Source organism: Somniosus microcephalus, unplaced genomic scaffold, assembly GCF_052327205.1.
Source record: "Somniosus microcephalus isolate GS21.2 unplaced genomic scaffold, FLI_Smic_1.0 unresolved_chr2, whole genome shotgun sequence".
Taxonomy (NCBI): domain Eukaryota; kingdom Metazoa; phylum Chordata; class Chondrichthyes; order Squaliformes; family Somniosidae; genus Somniosus; species Somniosus microcephalus.
This window is the reverse complement of record NW_028225180.1, coordinates 67,214,244-67,231,170: the sequence shown is the minus strand read 5'-3', so window position 1 is coordinate 67,231,170 and position 16,927 is coordinate 67,214,244. Positions and strand designations below refer to the sequence as shown.

The window sequence follows — 16,927 nt, the reverse complement described above, 5'->3', positions numbered from 1 at the left end:
GTAATCTCATTGGTAGTTGATGATCACATGATGTGTTGTGGCTACCTTATATTCAGTCCTTTTCTAGCTTTAGTTGGGACTGGATGTGGAAAGATATGCTGCTGATTTTAAAGTTAATAAAGCCTAGCTTTGGAAGGCCAATCTACTCTTTATTTCAATTTATTAACTTTATGTTAGAATGGAGCGATATCTTCAACCAGAACGATTCAAGGCTGACCCCAATTCTGCTGGAGTAGATGATAAATGGAAACATTGGTATTGTACATTTAAAAGCTTTTTGGGCATGTTGGATCAAGAGGCTCTAAATAAGCTGAATATGCTGATCAACTACATTGACCCGGATGTATATAAATATATTTTGCACTGTAAAACTTATGAAGAGGCTATTTCTACATTGGAAAAGATTTTTGTTAAACCAAAGAATGAGGTATTTGCACGTCATCTTCTATCTGCCCGTAGGCAGCAGGTGGGAGAATCTTTGGATACTTATTTACAAGCACTTCGGTGCCTTAGTGTTGACTGTAATTATAAGGCTGTGACGGCTGAAGAATATAAGGATGAATCGGTACGGGATGCTTTTATTAATGGATTACTGTCTAGATCAATTCGTCAGCGGTTGTTAGAAAATAAGACTCTGGATCTTAAAAGTGCTTTTGAGCAAGCTTCTACATTGGATGTGGCTCAGAGAAGTTCGGAATCTTATGCTCTTTTTAATCGGCCTGCGACTATGGTTTCAGCATTTTCGGATGAAAAGGAATTATGTGGACTTAATGGGAGTGGTTTACTAGATTTTGAAACAGTTTCTACTTCGGCGACCGTTGCCTCTAGGATTCAGAAGTGTTATTTTTGTGGGAATATCCGGCACCCTCATCTGAAGTATCCTGCTCGGGAGGCTGTGTGTAGTAAATGCGGCAAGAGAGGTCATTATGCACGTGTGTGCAAATCATCAGGTTCAATTACCTTCCCTTCTCCTGGTGTGGGAGGGTCTTCCTCCACTACCTCTTCTGTGACTATTCAGCCTTTAGATAGGGCGTTTATTGCATCAATTTCTGCTGCATTTGCTCATGGCCTAAACAAAGCTATAGTTACGGCTCAAGTTAATGGGTTGGAAGTGAAGGCCCTTATAGATACGGGCAGTACTGAGAGTTTTATAAGTCTTCAGTTTGCGAAGGAGAAGAATTTGAAAATTTCGCCTGTTACGTATCAGGTGTGTATGGCTCAGACGACCCTTGCTTCACAAATAGCTGGTTGTTGCTTTGTGAAAATGGTTCTTCTGGGTAATACGTATACTGATATACGCCTATCTGTTTTGCCTAATCTCTGTGTGGATATTTTGATTGGACATGATGTGCTTCAGTTACACGAGTCTCTTAGTCTTTCATTTGGAGGGACTAAGCCACCTTTATCTATTTGTGGATTAACCTCTTTATCTATTCCTCCATTATCACTTTTTTCCAATTTGATGTCGGATTGTAAGCCAATTGCTACCAAGTCAAGAAGATATAGTAGTCAGGATAGAGAATTTATTAATTCTGAAGTTCAACGTCTCTTATTGGAAGGAATCATTGAACCTAGTTGTTCGCCTTGGCGAGCACAGGTAGTTGTCGCGACTAATGAGAGACACAAGAAACGAATGGTGATAGACTATTCCCAAACTATTAATAGGTATACTCAATTAGATGCGTACCCTTTGCCTAAGATTGATGAGCTTATCAATAAAGTATCTCAGTATAAAGTTTTTAGCACTATTGATTTAAAGAGTGCTTATCATCAGATTCCTATTGTTAAGAAGGATCAACCATATACGGCCTTTGAGGCTGGTGGAAAGCTGTATCAGTTTTGCCGAATACCATTTGGTGTTACTAATGGTGTTGCTTGTTTTCAACGGGCAATGGATGCTTTTATAAGTGATAACTCCCTCTCTGACACCTTTTCATACTTAGATGACATCACAGTGTGTGGCAAATCAAGGGTGGAGCATGATTCTAATTTAAAAAGATTCCTACAAGCTGCGGAAAAAGTTGGTTTAACTTTTAACAAAGAGAAATGTATCTTTTCGACTACTGAGGTAAATCTATTGGGGTATATTATTTCGGGAAATAAGATTAAACCAGATCCAGAACGTCTGCGACCATTGATCGATTTACCTTGTCCTACTAATTCTAAGGCTTAGCAACGAGTTGTTGGACTGTTTTCTTATTATTCTAATTGGATTGCAAATTTTTCACGGAAGATCCGGCCTCTTATTCGGGTTACGACATATCCTCTATCATGGGAGGCCAGGACATGTTTTGAGAATTTTAAAAAGGATATTTTAGGAGCAGTTGTGCATTCCATTGATGAGCAGGTTCCCTTTGTGATTGAGACGGATGCTTCGGATTTTGCAATTGGGGCTACTTTGAACCAAAATGGAAGACCTGTGGCCTTTTTCTCACGTACTTTGAATAATAGTGAAAAAAGACATTCCTCAATAGAAAAAGAGGCATACGCAATAGTAGAAGCATTGCGTAAATGGAGACACTATTTATCGGGGCGACATTTCACGTTGATAACTGATCAAAAATCTGTGTCCTTTATGTTTGATGTTAAACATTTTGGAAAGATTAAAAATGATAAAATAATGAGATGGAGGATTGAGTTGGCATGTTACCATTTTGACATAGTTTATCATCCGGGGAAGGATAATGTTGCTGCTGATGCACTGTCGAGGGCTTCTTGTTCTGTGATTCACAGAGATATGCTTATTAATCTTCACAATGCCTTATGTCATCCTGGGGTTACGAGGATGATACACTTTGTACGCAGTAAGAACTTGCCTTTTTCAGCTGAAGACATCAAGCGGATGACTTCATCATGTTCTATCTGTGCTCGGTGTAAACCGAATTTCTTTGAGCCTCAACGAGCTCATCTTATAAAGGCTACTTCTCCTTTTGAACGTTTGAGTGTCGATTTTAAGGGACCTCTTCCTTCAACTACTCAAAACCGATATATATTTACTGTTGTGGACGAGTTTTCAAGGTTCCCTTTTGCTTTTCCTTGTGCAGATGTATCAGCTGCTACAGTTATTAAATGTTTGACTCAACTTTTTGTCATCTTTGGGATGCCTGCGTATATCCATTCGGATCAGGGAAGTTCTTTTATGTCTTCCCAGTTGAAGGAATACCTTCAGAGTCGGGGAATTTCTACGAGTAGAACTACCCCGTATAATCCCCAGGGTAATGGACAGTGTGAACAATACAATGGGGTGATCTGGAAGGCAGTTATGTTGGCGTTGACATCCCGGAACCTTAAGAATACACAGTGGGAAATGGTGCTGCCTGATGCCCTGCATTCCATTAGATCATTGCTTTCAACGGCTACTAATGTGACCCCCCATGAAAGGCTCTTTAACTATCCGCGGAGATCTACTACGGGATATTCGGTACCTTCATGGCTTACTATGCAGGGACCTGTGTTGCTTCGACGCCATGTTAGATTGTCAAAATATGACCCCTTGGTGGAGGAGGTGGAGCTGTTGGAGGCAAATTCCCAATATGCTCATATTCGATTCCAAGATGGGAAAGAAAGTACTGTTTCAATTAAAGACTTGGCTCCTTGTGGGGGCCAGCCCTCTTCTGAGGATATTAATAATGGTCATGATTCGGATAATGTGGATGCTGTTACAGATACTACGAATATTTCCAATCCGATTGCAGATAATCATACTTCTATTAGTCAGCCTTTGATAGATGTTTATGACCATCCCAGTTCATCTTCTGATGGGATTTCTAATCCGGAAACCGTTGTGAATCGGGATATGGATAGCCTTCCTGTTGAAGATACTTCTGTCCCTTCTGGCGTGGGAGGGCAAGGAATTTCACCAAGGTTAAGAAGGTTGACACAAACAAGATATCTGGTCGACCGATTGAAAATGGACTTTTAAATTGATAGTAATGTTTTAAAAATTGTTGAAATATTATAGTATATTGTTTTAGTTGAGAGATACTTAATATTATGCGTAATGTTATTATTTGTTGTTGTTCATTTAGTATTGTGTTATGTAAATAGTTTTATTCTCGTGCATAGTTTAGTTGTAAATAATTAATTGTAAAAGTTATTAGGTTGGAGTATATTTTAAAAGGAGGGGTGAATGCGGTGATTATTCCTGGATTAGTAAAAGTATTGTGATTCGTTGTTTGTTAACTGCCTTGGGATATGTGTTGTAATCTCATTGGTAGTTGATGATCACAAGATGTGTTGTGGCTACCTTAAATTCAGTCCTTTTCTAGCTTTAGTTGGGACTGGATGTGGAAAGATATGCTGCTGATTTTAAAGTTAATAAAGCCTAGCTTTGGAAGGCCAATCTATTCTTTATTTCAAGGATGTTCTTGCCATGGAGGGAGTGCAGCGAACATTCTCCAGATTGATACTTGGGATGGCAGGAATAAAGTTTGAGGAGAGATTGGGTCGATTGGGCTTATATTCGCTGGAGTTTAGAAAAATGAGAGGGGATCCCATTGAAACTTATAAAATTCTAACAGGGCTAGACAGACGAGATGCAGGAAGGACGTTGCCGATGGCGGGGGAGTCCAGAACCAGGGGTCACAGGGGTAAGGGGTAAACCATTTAGGACAGAGATGAGGAGGAATTTATTCACCCAGAGAGTGTTGAGCCTGTGGAATTCTCTGCCACAAAAGGCAGTTGAGACCAATACATTAAATATATTCATGAAGGAGTTAGATATATTTCTTAAGGCTAAAGGGATCAAGGGATATGGGGAGAAAGCAGGGACAGGGTACTGAATTTAGATAATCTGCCATGATCTCATTAAATGGCGGAGCAGGTTCGAGGGGTCGAATGGCCTACTCCTGCTCCTATCTTCTATGCTTCTATGTATCTATGTTGCTCGCTCTCTAAATCTCACACCCAACCCCTCACCCTCTAAATCTCACTCCCATTCCCTCTCTCACTAAATCTCACTCCCATTCCCTCTCTCTATAAATCTCACTCCCATTCCATCACTCTGTACATCTCACTCCCATTCCCACACTCAGTAAGTCTCACTCCCATTCCCTCACTATGTAAATCTCACTCCCATTCCCTCACTCTGTAAATCTCACTCCCACTCACTCGCTCTATAAATCTCACTCCCATTCCCTCACTCTGTAAATCTCACTCCCATTCCATCACTCTGTAAAACTCACTCCCATTCCCTCACTCTGTAAATCTCATTCCCATTCCCTCACTCTGTAAATCTCACTCCCATTCCCTCACTCTATATATCTCACTCCCATTCCCTCTCTCTGTAAATCTCACTCCCGTTACCTAACTCTGTAAATCTCAGTCCCATTCCCTCACTCTGTAAACCTCACTCCCATTCCCTCACTCTGTAAATCTCACTCGCATTCCCTCACTCTGTAAATGTCACTCCCATTCCCTCGCTCTGTAAATCTCACTCCCATTCCCTCACTCTGTAAATCTCACTCCCATTCCCTCACTCTGTAAATCTCACTCCCATTCCCTCACTCTGTAAATCTCACTCCCATTCCCCCACTCTGTAAATCTCACTCCCATTCCCTCACTTTTTAAATCTCACTCCCATTCCCTCACTCTGTAATTTTCACTCACATTTGCTCTCTCTTTAAATCTCACTCCCATTCCCTCACTCTATAAATCTCACTCCCATTCCCTCACGCTGTAAATTTCACGCCCATTCCCTCACTCTGTAAATCTCACTCCCATTCCCTCACTCTGTAAATCTCACTCCCATTCCCTCACTCTGTAAATCTCACTCCCATTCCCTCACTCTGTAAATCTCACTCCCAATCCCTCACTTTGTAAATCTCAATCCCATTCCCTCACTCTCTAAATCTCACTCCCTTTCCCTCTCTCTACAAATCTAACTCCCATTCCCTCACTCTGTAAATCTCACTCCCAATCCCTCACTCTGTAACTCTCACTCCCATTCCCTCACTCTGTAAATCTCACTCCCATTCCCTGACTCTGTAAATCTCACTCCCTTTCCCTCACTCTGTAAATCTCACTCCCATTCCCTCACTCTGTAAATCTCACTCCCATTCCCTCACTCTGTAAATCTCACTCCCATTCCCTCACTCTGTAAATCACACTCCCATTCCCTCGCTCTGTAAATCTCACTCCCATTCCCTCATTCTGTAAATCTCACTCCCATTGCCTCTCTCTGTAAATCTCACTCACATTCCCTCACTCTGTAAATCTCACACCCATTCCCTCACTCTGTAAATCTCACTCCCATTCCCTCTCTCTGTAAATCTCACTCCCATTCCCTCTCTCTCTAAATCTCACTCCCATTCCCTCTCTCTGTAAATCTCACTCCCATTCCCCCACTGTGTAAATCTCACTCCCATTCCCTCACTCTGTAAATCTCACTCCCATTCCCTCACTCTGTAAATCTCACTCCCATTCCCTCACTGTGTAAATCGCACTCCCATTCCCTCACTCTTTAAATCTCACACCCATTCCCTCACTCTGTAAATCTCACTCCCATTCCCTCACTCTATAAATATCACTCCCATTCCCTCACTCTGTAAATCTCAATCCCATTCCCTCACTCTGTAAACCTCACTCACATTCCCGCACTCTGTAAATCTCACTCCCAATCCCTCACTCTGTAAATCTTATTCCCATTCCCTCACTCTGTAAATCTAACTCCCATTCCCTCACTCTGTAAATCTCACTCCCATTCTCTCACTCTGTAAATCTCACTCCCATTCCCTCACTGTGTAAATCTCACTACCATTCCCTCACTCTGTAAATCTCACTCCCATTCACTCACTCTGTAAACTTCTGTCCCATTCCCTCACTCTGTAATTGTCACTCCCATTCCCTCACTCTGTAAATCTCATTCTCATTCCCTCACTCTGTAAACCTCACTCCCATTCCCTCACTATGTAAATCTCACTCCCATTCCCTCACTCTGTTAATCTCACTCCCACTCACTCGCTCTATAAATCTCACTCCCATTCCCTCACTCTGTAAATCTCACTCCCATTCCCTCACTCTGTAAAACTCACTCCCATTCCCTCACTCTGTAAATCTCATTCCCATTCCCTCACTCTGTAAATCTCACTCCCATTCCCTCACTCTGTATATCTCACTCCCATTCCCTCTCTCTGGAAATCTCACTCCCATTCCCTCACTCTGTAAATCTCACTCCCAGTCCTTCACTCTGTAAATCTCACTCCCATTCCCTCACTCTGTAAATCTCACTCCCATTTCCTCACTCTGTAAATCTCACTCCCGTTCCCTAACTCTGTAAATCTCAGTCCCATTCCCTCACTCTGTAAACCTCACTCCCATTCCCTCACTCTGTAAATCTCACTCGCATTCCCTCACTCTGTAAATGTCACTCCCATTCCTTCGCTCTGTAAATCTCACTCCCATTCCCTCACTCTGTAAATCTCACTCCCATTCCCTCACTCTGTAAATCTCACTCCCATTCCCTCACTCTGTAAATCTCACTCCCATTCCCCCACTCTGTAAATCTCACTCCCATTCCCTCACTTTTTAAATCTCACTCCCATTCCCTCACTCTGTAATTTTCACTCACATTTGCTCTCTCTTTAAATCTCACTCCCATTCCCTCACTCTATAAATCTCACTCCCATTCCCTCACGCTGTAAATTTCACGCCCATTCCCTCACTCTGTAAATCTCACTCCCATTCCCTCACTCTGTAAATCTCACTCCCATTCCCTCACTCTGTAAATCTCACTCCCATTCCCTCACTCTGTAAATCTCACTCCCAATCCCTCACTTTGTAAATCTCAATCCCATTCCCTCACTCTCTAAATCTCAATCCCTTTCACTCTCTCTGCAAATCTAACTCCCATTCCCTCACTCTGTAAATCTCACTCCCATTCCCTCATTCTGTAAATCTCACTCCCATTCCCTAGCTCTGTAAATCTCACTCCCATTCCCATACTCTGTAAATCTCACTCCCAATCCCTCACTCTGTAACTCTCACTCCCATTCCCTCACTCTGTAAATCTCACTCCCATTCCCTCACTCTGTAAATCTCACTCCCTTTCCCTCACTCTGTAAATCTCACCCCCATTCCCTCACTCTATAAATCTCACTCCCATTCCCTCACTCTGTAAATCTCACTCCCATTCCCTCACTCTGTAAATCACACTCCCATTCCCTCACTCTGTAAATCTCACTCCCATTCCCTCATTCTGTAAATCTCACTCCCATTGCCTCTCTCTGTAAATCTCACTCCCATTCCCTCACTCTGTAAATCTCACACCCATTCCCTCACTCTGTAAATCTCACTCCCATTCCCTCTCTCTGTAAATCTCACTCCCATTCCCTCTCTCTCTAAATCTCACTCCCATTCCCTCTCTCTGTAAATCTCACTCCCATTCCCCCACTGTGTAAATCTCACTCCCATTCCCTCACTCTGTAAATCTCACTCCCATTCCCTCACTCTGTAAATCTCACTCCCATTCCCTCACTGTGTAAATCGCACTCCCATTCCCTCACTCTGTAAATCTCACACCCATTCCCTCACTCTGTAAATCTCACTCCCATTCCCTCACTCTATAAATATCACTCCCATTCCCTCACTCTGTAAATCTCAATCCCATTCCCTCACTCTGTAAACCTCACTCACATTCCCGCACTCTGTAAATCTCACTCCCAATCCCTCACTCTGTAAATCTTATTCCCATTCCCTCACTCTGTAAATCTCACTCCCATTCCCTCACTCTGTAAATCTCACTCCCATTCTCTCACTCTGTAAATCTCACTCCCATTCCCTCACTGTGTAAATCTCACTCCCATTCCCTCACTCTGTAAATCTCACTCCCATTCACTCACTCTGTAAACTTCAGTCCCATTCCCTCACTCTGTAATTGTCACTCCCATTCCCTCACTCTGTAAATCTCATTCTCATTCCCTCGCTCTGTAAACCTCACTCCCATTCCCTTACTCTGAAAATCTCACTCCCATTCCCTCTCTCTTTAAATCTCACTCCCATTCCTTCACTCTGTACATCTCACTCCCATTCCCTCACTCTGTAAATCTCACTCCCACTCCCTCACTCTGTAAATCTAACTCCCATTACCTCACGCTGTAAATCTCACTCCCAGTCCGTCATTCTGTAAATCTAACTCCCATTCCCTCACTCTGTAAATCTCACTGCCATTCCCTCACTCTGTAAATCTCACTCCCATTCCCTCACTCTGTAAATCTCAATCCCATTCCCTCAACCTGTAAATCTAACTCCCATTCCCTCACTCTGTAAATCTCACTCCCATTCCCTCGCTCTGTAAATCTCACTCCCGTTTCCTCACTCTGTAAATCTCACTCCCATTCCCTCACTCTGTAAATCTCACTCCCATTCCAGCAGCACGGTGGCATAGTGGTTAGCACTGTTGCCTCACAGCACCAGGGACCCGGGTTCGAATCTAGCCTCGGATGACTGTCTGTGTGGAGTTTGCACATTCTCCCCGTGTTTGTGTGGGTTTTCTCCGGGTGCTCCGATTTCCTCCCACAGTCCAAAGATGTGCGGGTTAGGTTGTTTCGCTATGATAAATTGACCCTTAGTGATAGGGGGATTAAATATGTGGGGTTACGGGGATAGGGTGGGATATGTGTTGGTGTAGGGGTTACGGGGATCGGATGGGATATGTGTCGGTACAGGCTCGATGGGCCGAAATGGCCTCTATCTGCACTGTGGGATTTCTGTGATTCTGTGACTCCCTCACTCTGTAATTCTCACTCCCATTGCCTCTCTCTGTAAATCTCACTCCCATTCCCTCACTCTGTAAATCTCACTCCCATTCCCTCACTCTGCAAACCTCACTCTGTAAATCTCACTCCTGTTTCCTCACTCTGTAAATCTCACCCCCATTCCCTCACTCTGCTAATCTCACTCCCAATCCCTCACTCTGTAAATCTCACTCCCACTCCCTCACTCTGTAAATCTCACTCCCATTCCCTCACTCTGTAAATTCACTCCCATTCCCTCACTATGTACATATCACTCCCATTCCCTCACTCTGTAAATCTCACTCCAATTCCCTCACTCTGTAAATCTCACTCCCAATCCCTCACTCTGTATATCTTCATCCCATTCCCTCACTCTGTAAATCTCTCACATTACCTCACTGTGTAAATCTCACTCCCATTCCCTCACTCTGTAAATCTAACTCCCACTCCCTCACTCTGTAAATCTCACTCCCATTCCCTCACTCTGTAAATTCACTCCCATTCCCTCACTATGTACATATCACTCCCATTCCCTCACTCTGTAAATCTCACTCCAATTCCCTCACTCTGTAAATCTCACTCCCAATCCCTCACTCTGTATATCTTCATCCCATTCCCTCACTCTGTAAATCTCTCACATTACCTCACTGTGTAAATCTCACTCCCATTCCCTCACTCTGTAAATCTAACTCCCATTCCCTCACTCTGTAAACCTCACTCCCATTCCCGCACTCTGTAAATCTCACTCCCATTCCCTCACTCTGTAAATCTACCTCCCATACTCTCACTCTGTAATCTCACTCCCATTCCATCTCTCTGTAAATCTCACTCCCATTCCCTCACTCTGTAAGTCTCACTCCCATTCTTTCTCTCTGTAAATCTCACTCCCATTCCCTCACCCTGTAAATCTCACTCCCATTCCTTCACTCTGTAAATCTCACTCCCATTCCCTCACTCTTTAAATCTCACTCCCATTCGCTCTCTCTGTAAACCTCACTCTGTAAATCTCACTCCCATTCCCTCACTCTGTTAATCTCACTCCCATAATCTCAATCCCATTCCCTCACCCTGTTAATCTCACTCCCATTCCCTCACTCTTTAAACCTCACTCCCATTCGCTCTCTCTGTAAATCTCACTCCCATTCCCTCACTCTGTAAATCTCACTCCCATTCCCTCACTCTGTTAATCTCACTCCCATAATCTCACTCCCATTCCCTCACTCTGTAAATCTCACTCCCATTCCCTCTCCCTGTAAATCTCACTCCCATTCCCTCACTCTGTAATTCTCAATCCCATTCCCTCTCTCTGTAAGTCTCACTCCCACTCCCTCTCTGTGAATCTCACTCCCTTTCCCTCTCTCTGTAAATGTCACTCCCATTCCCTCTCTCTGTAAATCTCACTCCCATTCCCTCACTCTGTAATTCTCACTCCCATTCCCTCTCTCTGCAAATGTCAGATCCATTCCCTCACTCTGTAAATCTCACTCCCAGTCCCTCACTCTGTAAATCTCACTCCCATTCCCTCACTCAGTAAATCTCGCTCCCTTTCCCTCTCTCTGTTAATCTCACTCCCATTCCCTCACTCTGTAAATGTCACTCCCATTCCCTCACCCTGTAATTCTCACTCCCATTCCCTCTCTCTGTAAATCTCACTCCCATTCCCTCACTCTGATAATCTCACGCCCATTCCCCCACTCTGTAAATCTCACTCCCATTCCCTCACTCTGTAAATCTCACTCCCATTCCCTCTCTCTGTGAATCTCACTCCCATTCCCTCTCTCTGTAAATGTCACTCCCATTCCCTCTCTCTGTAAATCTTACTCCCATTCCCTCACTCTTTAAATCTCACTCCCATTCCCTTTCTGTAAATCTCACTCCCATTCCCTCTCTCTGTAATTCTCACTCCCATTCGCTCACTGTTTCACTCTCACTGCGGTCCTTCCTCTTTCTGCTGCCCTGCTGTTGCCCAGACCAGACGGAGCCAGTGCATTGTGAGCAACATGAATCCTTAAAGCTGGATTAAATCACAGAGCTCGCGCTTCAAATATATATTTAAGTTTTACAGATGCATTATAGATATATTTAAATTTTATTGAATGAAATTATTTCACACAAACGCAGCTCTGAGAGCGAGTTCTGACAAATTCCTGCTGAAAGCAACATCTGAAAGTTGAATTGGTGCCAACTCAGGCAGAGTGAAATCCGAGAGCCTAGTGACTCAGAAACACCGAAATAAACCTCTCAGTTGCTGCCTTTCACACACACGGAGGATTGACTGGGCCGTGTGTTGTACATATATGTTGAAAATATATCCCAATGCTGTCCCTAAAACGCTTGCCCCCAGTGTCTTACCGTGATGTGAGTCCGTGTACAGCAAGTGACATTCCCTGAGGATCTTTTCATTCATGGAGAGGCTCACACTCTCCAAGGGGTTTGAAGCGGATCGCAGCCTCAGCCTTCCTGCCATTGACGGTGCTGGGAGCTCCGCAGACACCTTCAGCCTGGCCTGGGACAAGCAGGCTCATAGCTGACCAGACCAGAATACTGGCCCGTTATGTAAAGCAGCAGGAGTTGTAAGTCCATGTGTGAGTGACAGACCGTGTGTACGAGCCTGCTCACACCATCTGTTTAATCCCTCTGGGCCCCTGTCCAACACGATCTTTAAATCACCGCCTACCCCAATCCAGCAGCTGGCTGGCGTCAACACCCTTGTTCTATTTAATAGAAGTAGTTAAAAAAGAGCTTGTTGTTAAGGTCTCAATGTTCTGTTTAATGTTAGTTTTAACCAAACATGTTTTCACCCCTCGCTGCCATGTCTAATTCACTAACTTATTATATTTGAAGGCGTGGTTAAACTCTCGGTGTCTAATGAAATCGCAAAACTACAATCCAGGAATAAACCTTCCATGTACAGACTCAAAGTAACTATAACAAACATCTATTAATCTATTCATGTAGCTCAGTCCTCTGTCAAAAACAGCAACTAGTTAAGATCAAACTATAATAAAATTATGGCTAATCCTTAGAGGTGCTGCCATATTCATTGACTAGTTATATTCAAGCCCCTTGTTAGCCACTTAGTGCCACTAACTACCGATCCTCTAGTTAATGTTCAACCTCTTCATTGTGCGATCACAACTCTGGCGAAGCCCTGGTTCACTCAGATCAGTGCGGATGAGGTATGACGTTCGGTCCATCGAGCAGATCAATCCACTGGGACCCACAATCCCATCACCGCCTCTAGCTGCTACGTGAACTGTTCAACAGTCTTCCGCCCAACCCGACCCAGAATATCAATTCAGTGATCAGTCAGCACAAGTATGAAGCATTGACACATGGTCCAAGCTCTGGTCCTTTAACGCTCTGTACACTTAAACCTGCTTAAGATAATCCTTGTTTACTACCCATCGCACCTTGCCTAACTTCACAGGTCCACATCTTAGAAGCGACCTGAGAGCTATATAAAATAATGTACGCCATGGATAGAATGTCTATTGTTAGGTTATTTGAGTTTGAGAGGATGGAGCGGACCAGGGGACAAGCATTTAAATTACACTAACGTAGGAATAGGCTGAATGCTCGGCTTTCCCAGAGAGTAGTGAACGTTTGGTTTGCGTTGCCAGTTTGTGTGCGTTGTGTGCTGACTCTCTGTATCCCTTCAGCGGGGAGCAGGACTGGTGTTGGATGGGCCAGAGATCGCCTCATATTAAATGTAAATGGTTTAACTTTTAACCTGCGCATGGCCACTGTGATCTACTGGACTGGTTTCGAGCGCCTGAGCATGTCGGAGAGAATTTCCCCCGTTATTGGCCTCGTTCCTTTCCCGGTATTTTACCGCTCCCATGCGATCACATGGAGGTAGAAAGCCCTGATGATACAAGCCTGTGGGAGCAGGATTGCTGGGCCAGTTGGTCTTTTCCTATCTTTGTCTGTTCCTGCACCGCCGTTAAGTTTTAACAGTGTGACTTTTCGCTGCACTTTCCTCCTGGCCGAGTTCTCTGAGACTGGATCGCGGGCTAGCGGCCTCCCTCTATCCCGCTCCCAGGAGTGGATGCTACTTTTCTACATGAGTGACCAGAAATGAGGTCAATACCCAGGGTCAGTCCCGACTGGAGCACATCACAACTGTAGCATTAGAGCCTGAAACATCACGTTTATTGGCCGTTGTAACTCAGTTCTCTGTTTGTTTGTTTGCTGCTCCATAGCGCTCAGTGTACCCGCTCTCCTCAGTCACAAAACCATTCCTTAAATTCTCACTGCTCAATCTGTCCTGCACAATCCGAGAACAGTTTAGTGTTATATGCTTATCAAAGGAAGCCTTGCATTGATAAAGCGCCTTTCACCAGCTCAGGATTTCACGAAGCAATTTACAGCCAATTCAGTACTTATGAGGCGCAGTCACTGTTGGAGTGTCGTACATGCGGTAGCCAATTTGGGCACAGCATACTACCACAATATAATAATCACCAGATGATCTGTTTTAATGTTGTTGGTTGAGGTTAAATATTGGCGAGATCGCCGGGGAGAATTCCACTGCTCTTCTACTCAATAGTGCCACTGGATCTTTAAAGTCCACCCAAGAGGTCAGAGAAGGCATCGAATTAACGCCTCGTCGGGAAGTCTCTGGTAACCTAGATTGTTTATTCAAATCTCCTTCTCATGACAACTTTGATGGCCAGTAACTGGCAACATCATTGAATGATGTTTAAAATTGTCAACGTTCTGAATAGGTGGTTGAACCCGTGACATCTTTCACCTGTGGCAGCAGGCGCATGGGAAAACCACCAACTTCCCCTCCAAGTCACGCACCATCCTGACTTAGAAGTGTATCACCGATCCTCCACCGTCGCTGGATCAAAATCCTGGAACTGCCTACCTAACAGCACTGTGGGAGTACCTTCACCACATGGACTGCAGCGGTTCAAGAAGGCGGCTCACCACCACCTTCTCAAAGGCAATTGGGGATGGGCAATAAATGCTGGCGTTGCCAGAGACGCCCATGTCCATATAACGAATAAAAAAGGAAAGTGCGATCAAATGATATGGGAACTCGGTGGGCACATGTAATTAGGAGTTAATTATCAAATATACGGAATGGTTGGGCCGATTCTATATAATTCTGACATAGGAGGCCCTGTTTATTTGGGGGCACGTGTTGGTCCCTTTAATTTGCACTTTGGTTCCCTCAAACATTCTTTGGACTTGAGCTATCACAGGAAGCAAAGAAAACACAGGGAACACGAATAAGGAAACTTAGGAGACAGTAAGCACGAGGAGCAAGTGAAACTAGAATAATAGGAAACAATTATTGCAGAGAAAAGGACACAGTAAACATAGAAAGCAAGAAAATAGAAAACAGGAAACTGAGGGCACATTGAACTTAAGACTGACTGTAATGTTAGAGTAGGTTCAACACCAGTAATGTTAGATTGGGGTCACCAGCAGTAATGTTAGTGTAGGGTCACCAACAGTAATTTTAGAGTAGATTCACCACCAATAATGTTAAGCTAGGGTCACCACGTGTAATGATAGTGTCGAGTCACCACCAGTAATGTTTGAGTAGGGTCACCACCAGTAATGTTAGATTAGGTTCACCACCAGTAATGTTACAGTAGGGTCACCACCAGTAACGATAGAGTCGAGTCACCACCAGTAATATTAGAGTAGGGTCACCACCAGCATTGTTAGATTAGGGTCACTACCAGTAATGTAACAGTAGGGTCACCACCAGTAACGATAGAGTCGAGTCACCACCAGTAATATCAGAGTAGGGCCACCACCAGCATTGTTAGATTAGGGTCACTACCAGTAATGTTACAGTAGGGTCACCACCAGTAACGATAGATTCGAGTCACCACCAGTAATGTTAGAATAAGGTCACCACCAGTAATGTTAGAGTAGAGTCACCAGCATTAATGTTAGAGTAGGGTCACCACCAGTAATTTTAGAGTAGATTCACCACCAGTAATATTAGAGTAGATACACAACAAGAAATGTTAGAGTAGAGTCAACACCGGTAATGTTAGTGTAGGGTCGCCGCCATTAATGTTAGTGTAGGGTCACCACCATTAATGTTAGTGTAGGGTCACCGCCATTAATGATAGAGTAGGGTCACCACCAGTAATGTTACATTACGGTCACCCCCAGTAATGTTAAAGTAGGGTCACCACCAGTAATGTTAGCGTAGGGTCACCACCAGTAATGTTAGAGTAGGGTCACCACCAGTAATGTTAAAGTAGATTCACCACCATTAATTTTAAAGTAGAGTCACTATCAATAATATTAGAGTAGAGCCCCACCAGTAATATTAAAGTAGGGTCACTACCAGCTATGTTAGTTAGGTTCATCGCCAGTTATTTTTGTGTAGGGTCACCGCCAGTAATGTTACAATGGAGTCACCGCCATTAATGTTAGTGCAAGGTCACCACCAGTAATGCTAGAGTAGAGTTAATACCATTTATGTTAGTGTTGGGTAACCACCAGTAATGTTAGAGTAGGGCCAAGGACCAATAAGCTTAGAGTAGGGTCACCACCAGTAATATTAAATTAACTTTACCAGCAATAATGTTTGAATGGGTCCTCGCCAGTTTTTTTCTGTTGGTTTAACAGCGTGTGGTGATTATTCTTGTTTTATAAGAAGCATTGTAATTGGTTGCCTGTTTTCCTGCCTTGAGATATATGCTGTAAACTTATTGGTTAGTTGATTCCATGTGACCTGTGGTGGCCATCTTAAATTCAGTTTTCTACAGTTGGTTGAGGCTGGGTGCTCAACATGTACAGCTGGTTTTTTAAGGTTAATAAAGCCTAGCTCTTGAAAGGCAAGCTACTCTTTATTTCACAGCGGTAATGTTATTGTATAATAACCACCAGTAACGGAAGAATAGGATCAAAACCAGTATTGGTAGAATAGCATCACCAGCATTAAAGTCAGTGTAGCAGAATCATCAGTAATATTAGAGTCGGATCACCGCCAGCAATGTTAGAGAGGAGTCATCACCAGTAATTTAAGCGATGAATCATCGCCAGTATTGTTTGAAATGAATCATTGCCATTAATATTAGAGCGGAGTCATCACTAGGTATTATTACAGTAAAAAAAACAAATTTAGGTTATGCAATGGATGAGTAAATTTTTCTTGGAATGAATTTGAAACCTCAAGATCCTAACGCAGTGTCCAGCAGGGATGTTCCATTCAG

The 16,927-nt window shown here is 43.6% G+C and overlaps 1 protein-coding gene across 1 annotated transcript in view; it reads right to left on the bottom strand.

Annotated features, from left to right (window-relative positions):
* LOC147092778 (uncharacterized) overlaps nt 1–12,298 on the bottom strand; it is a 50,302-nt gene extending 38,004 nt beyond the window's left edge. The window contains exon 1 of the mRNA XM_085976025.1: nt 12,084–12,298. Coding sequence (XP_085832151.1) covers nt 12,084–12,198 — 115 coding nt within the window. The 5' untranslated portion in view covers nt 12,199–12,298. The remainder of the gene's footprint in view (nt 1–12,083) is intronic.
* Nucleotides 12,299–16,927: the final 4,629 nt, after the last annotated feature.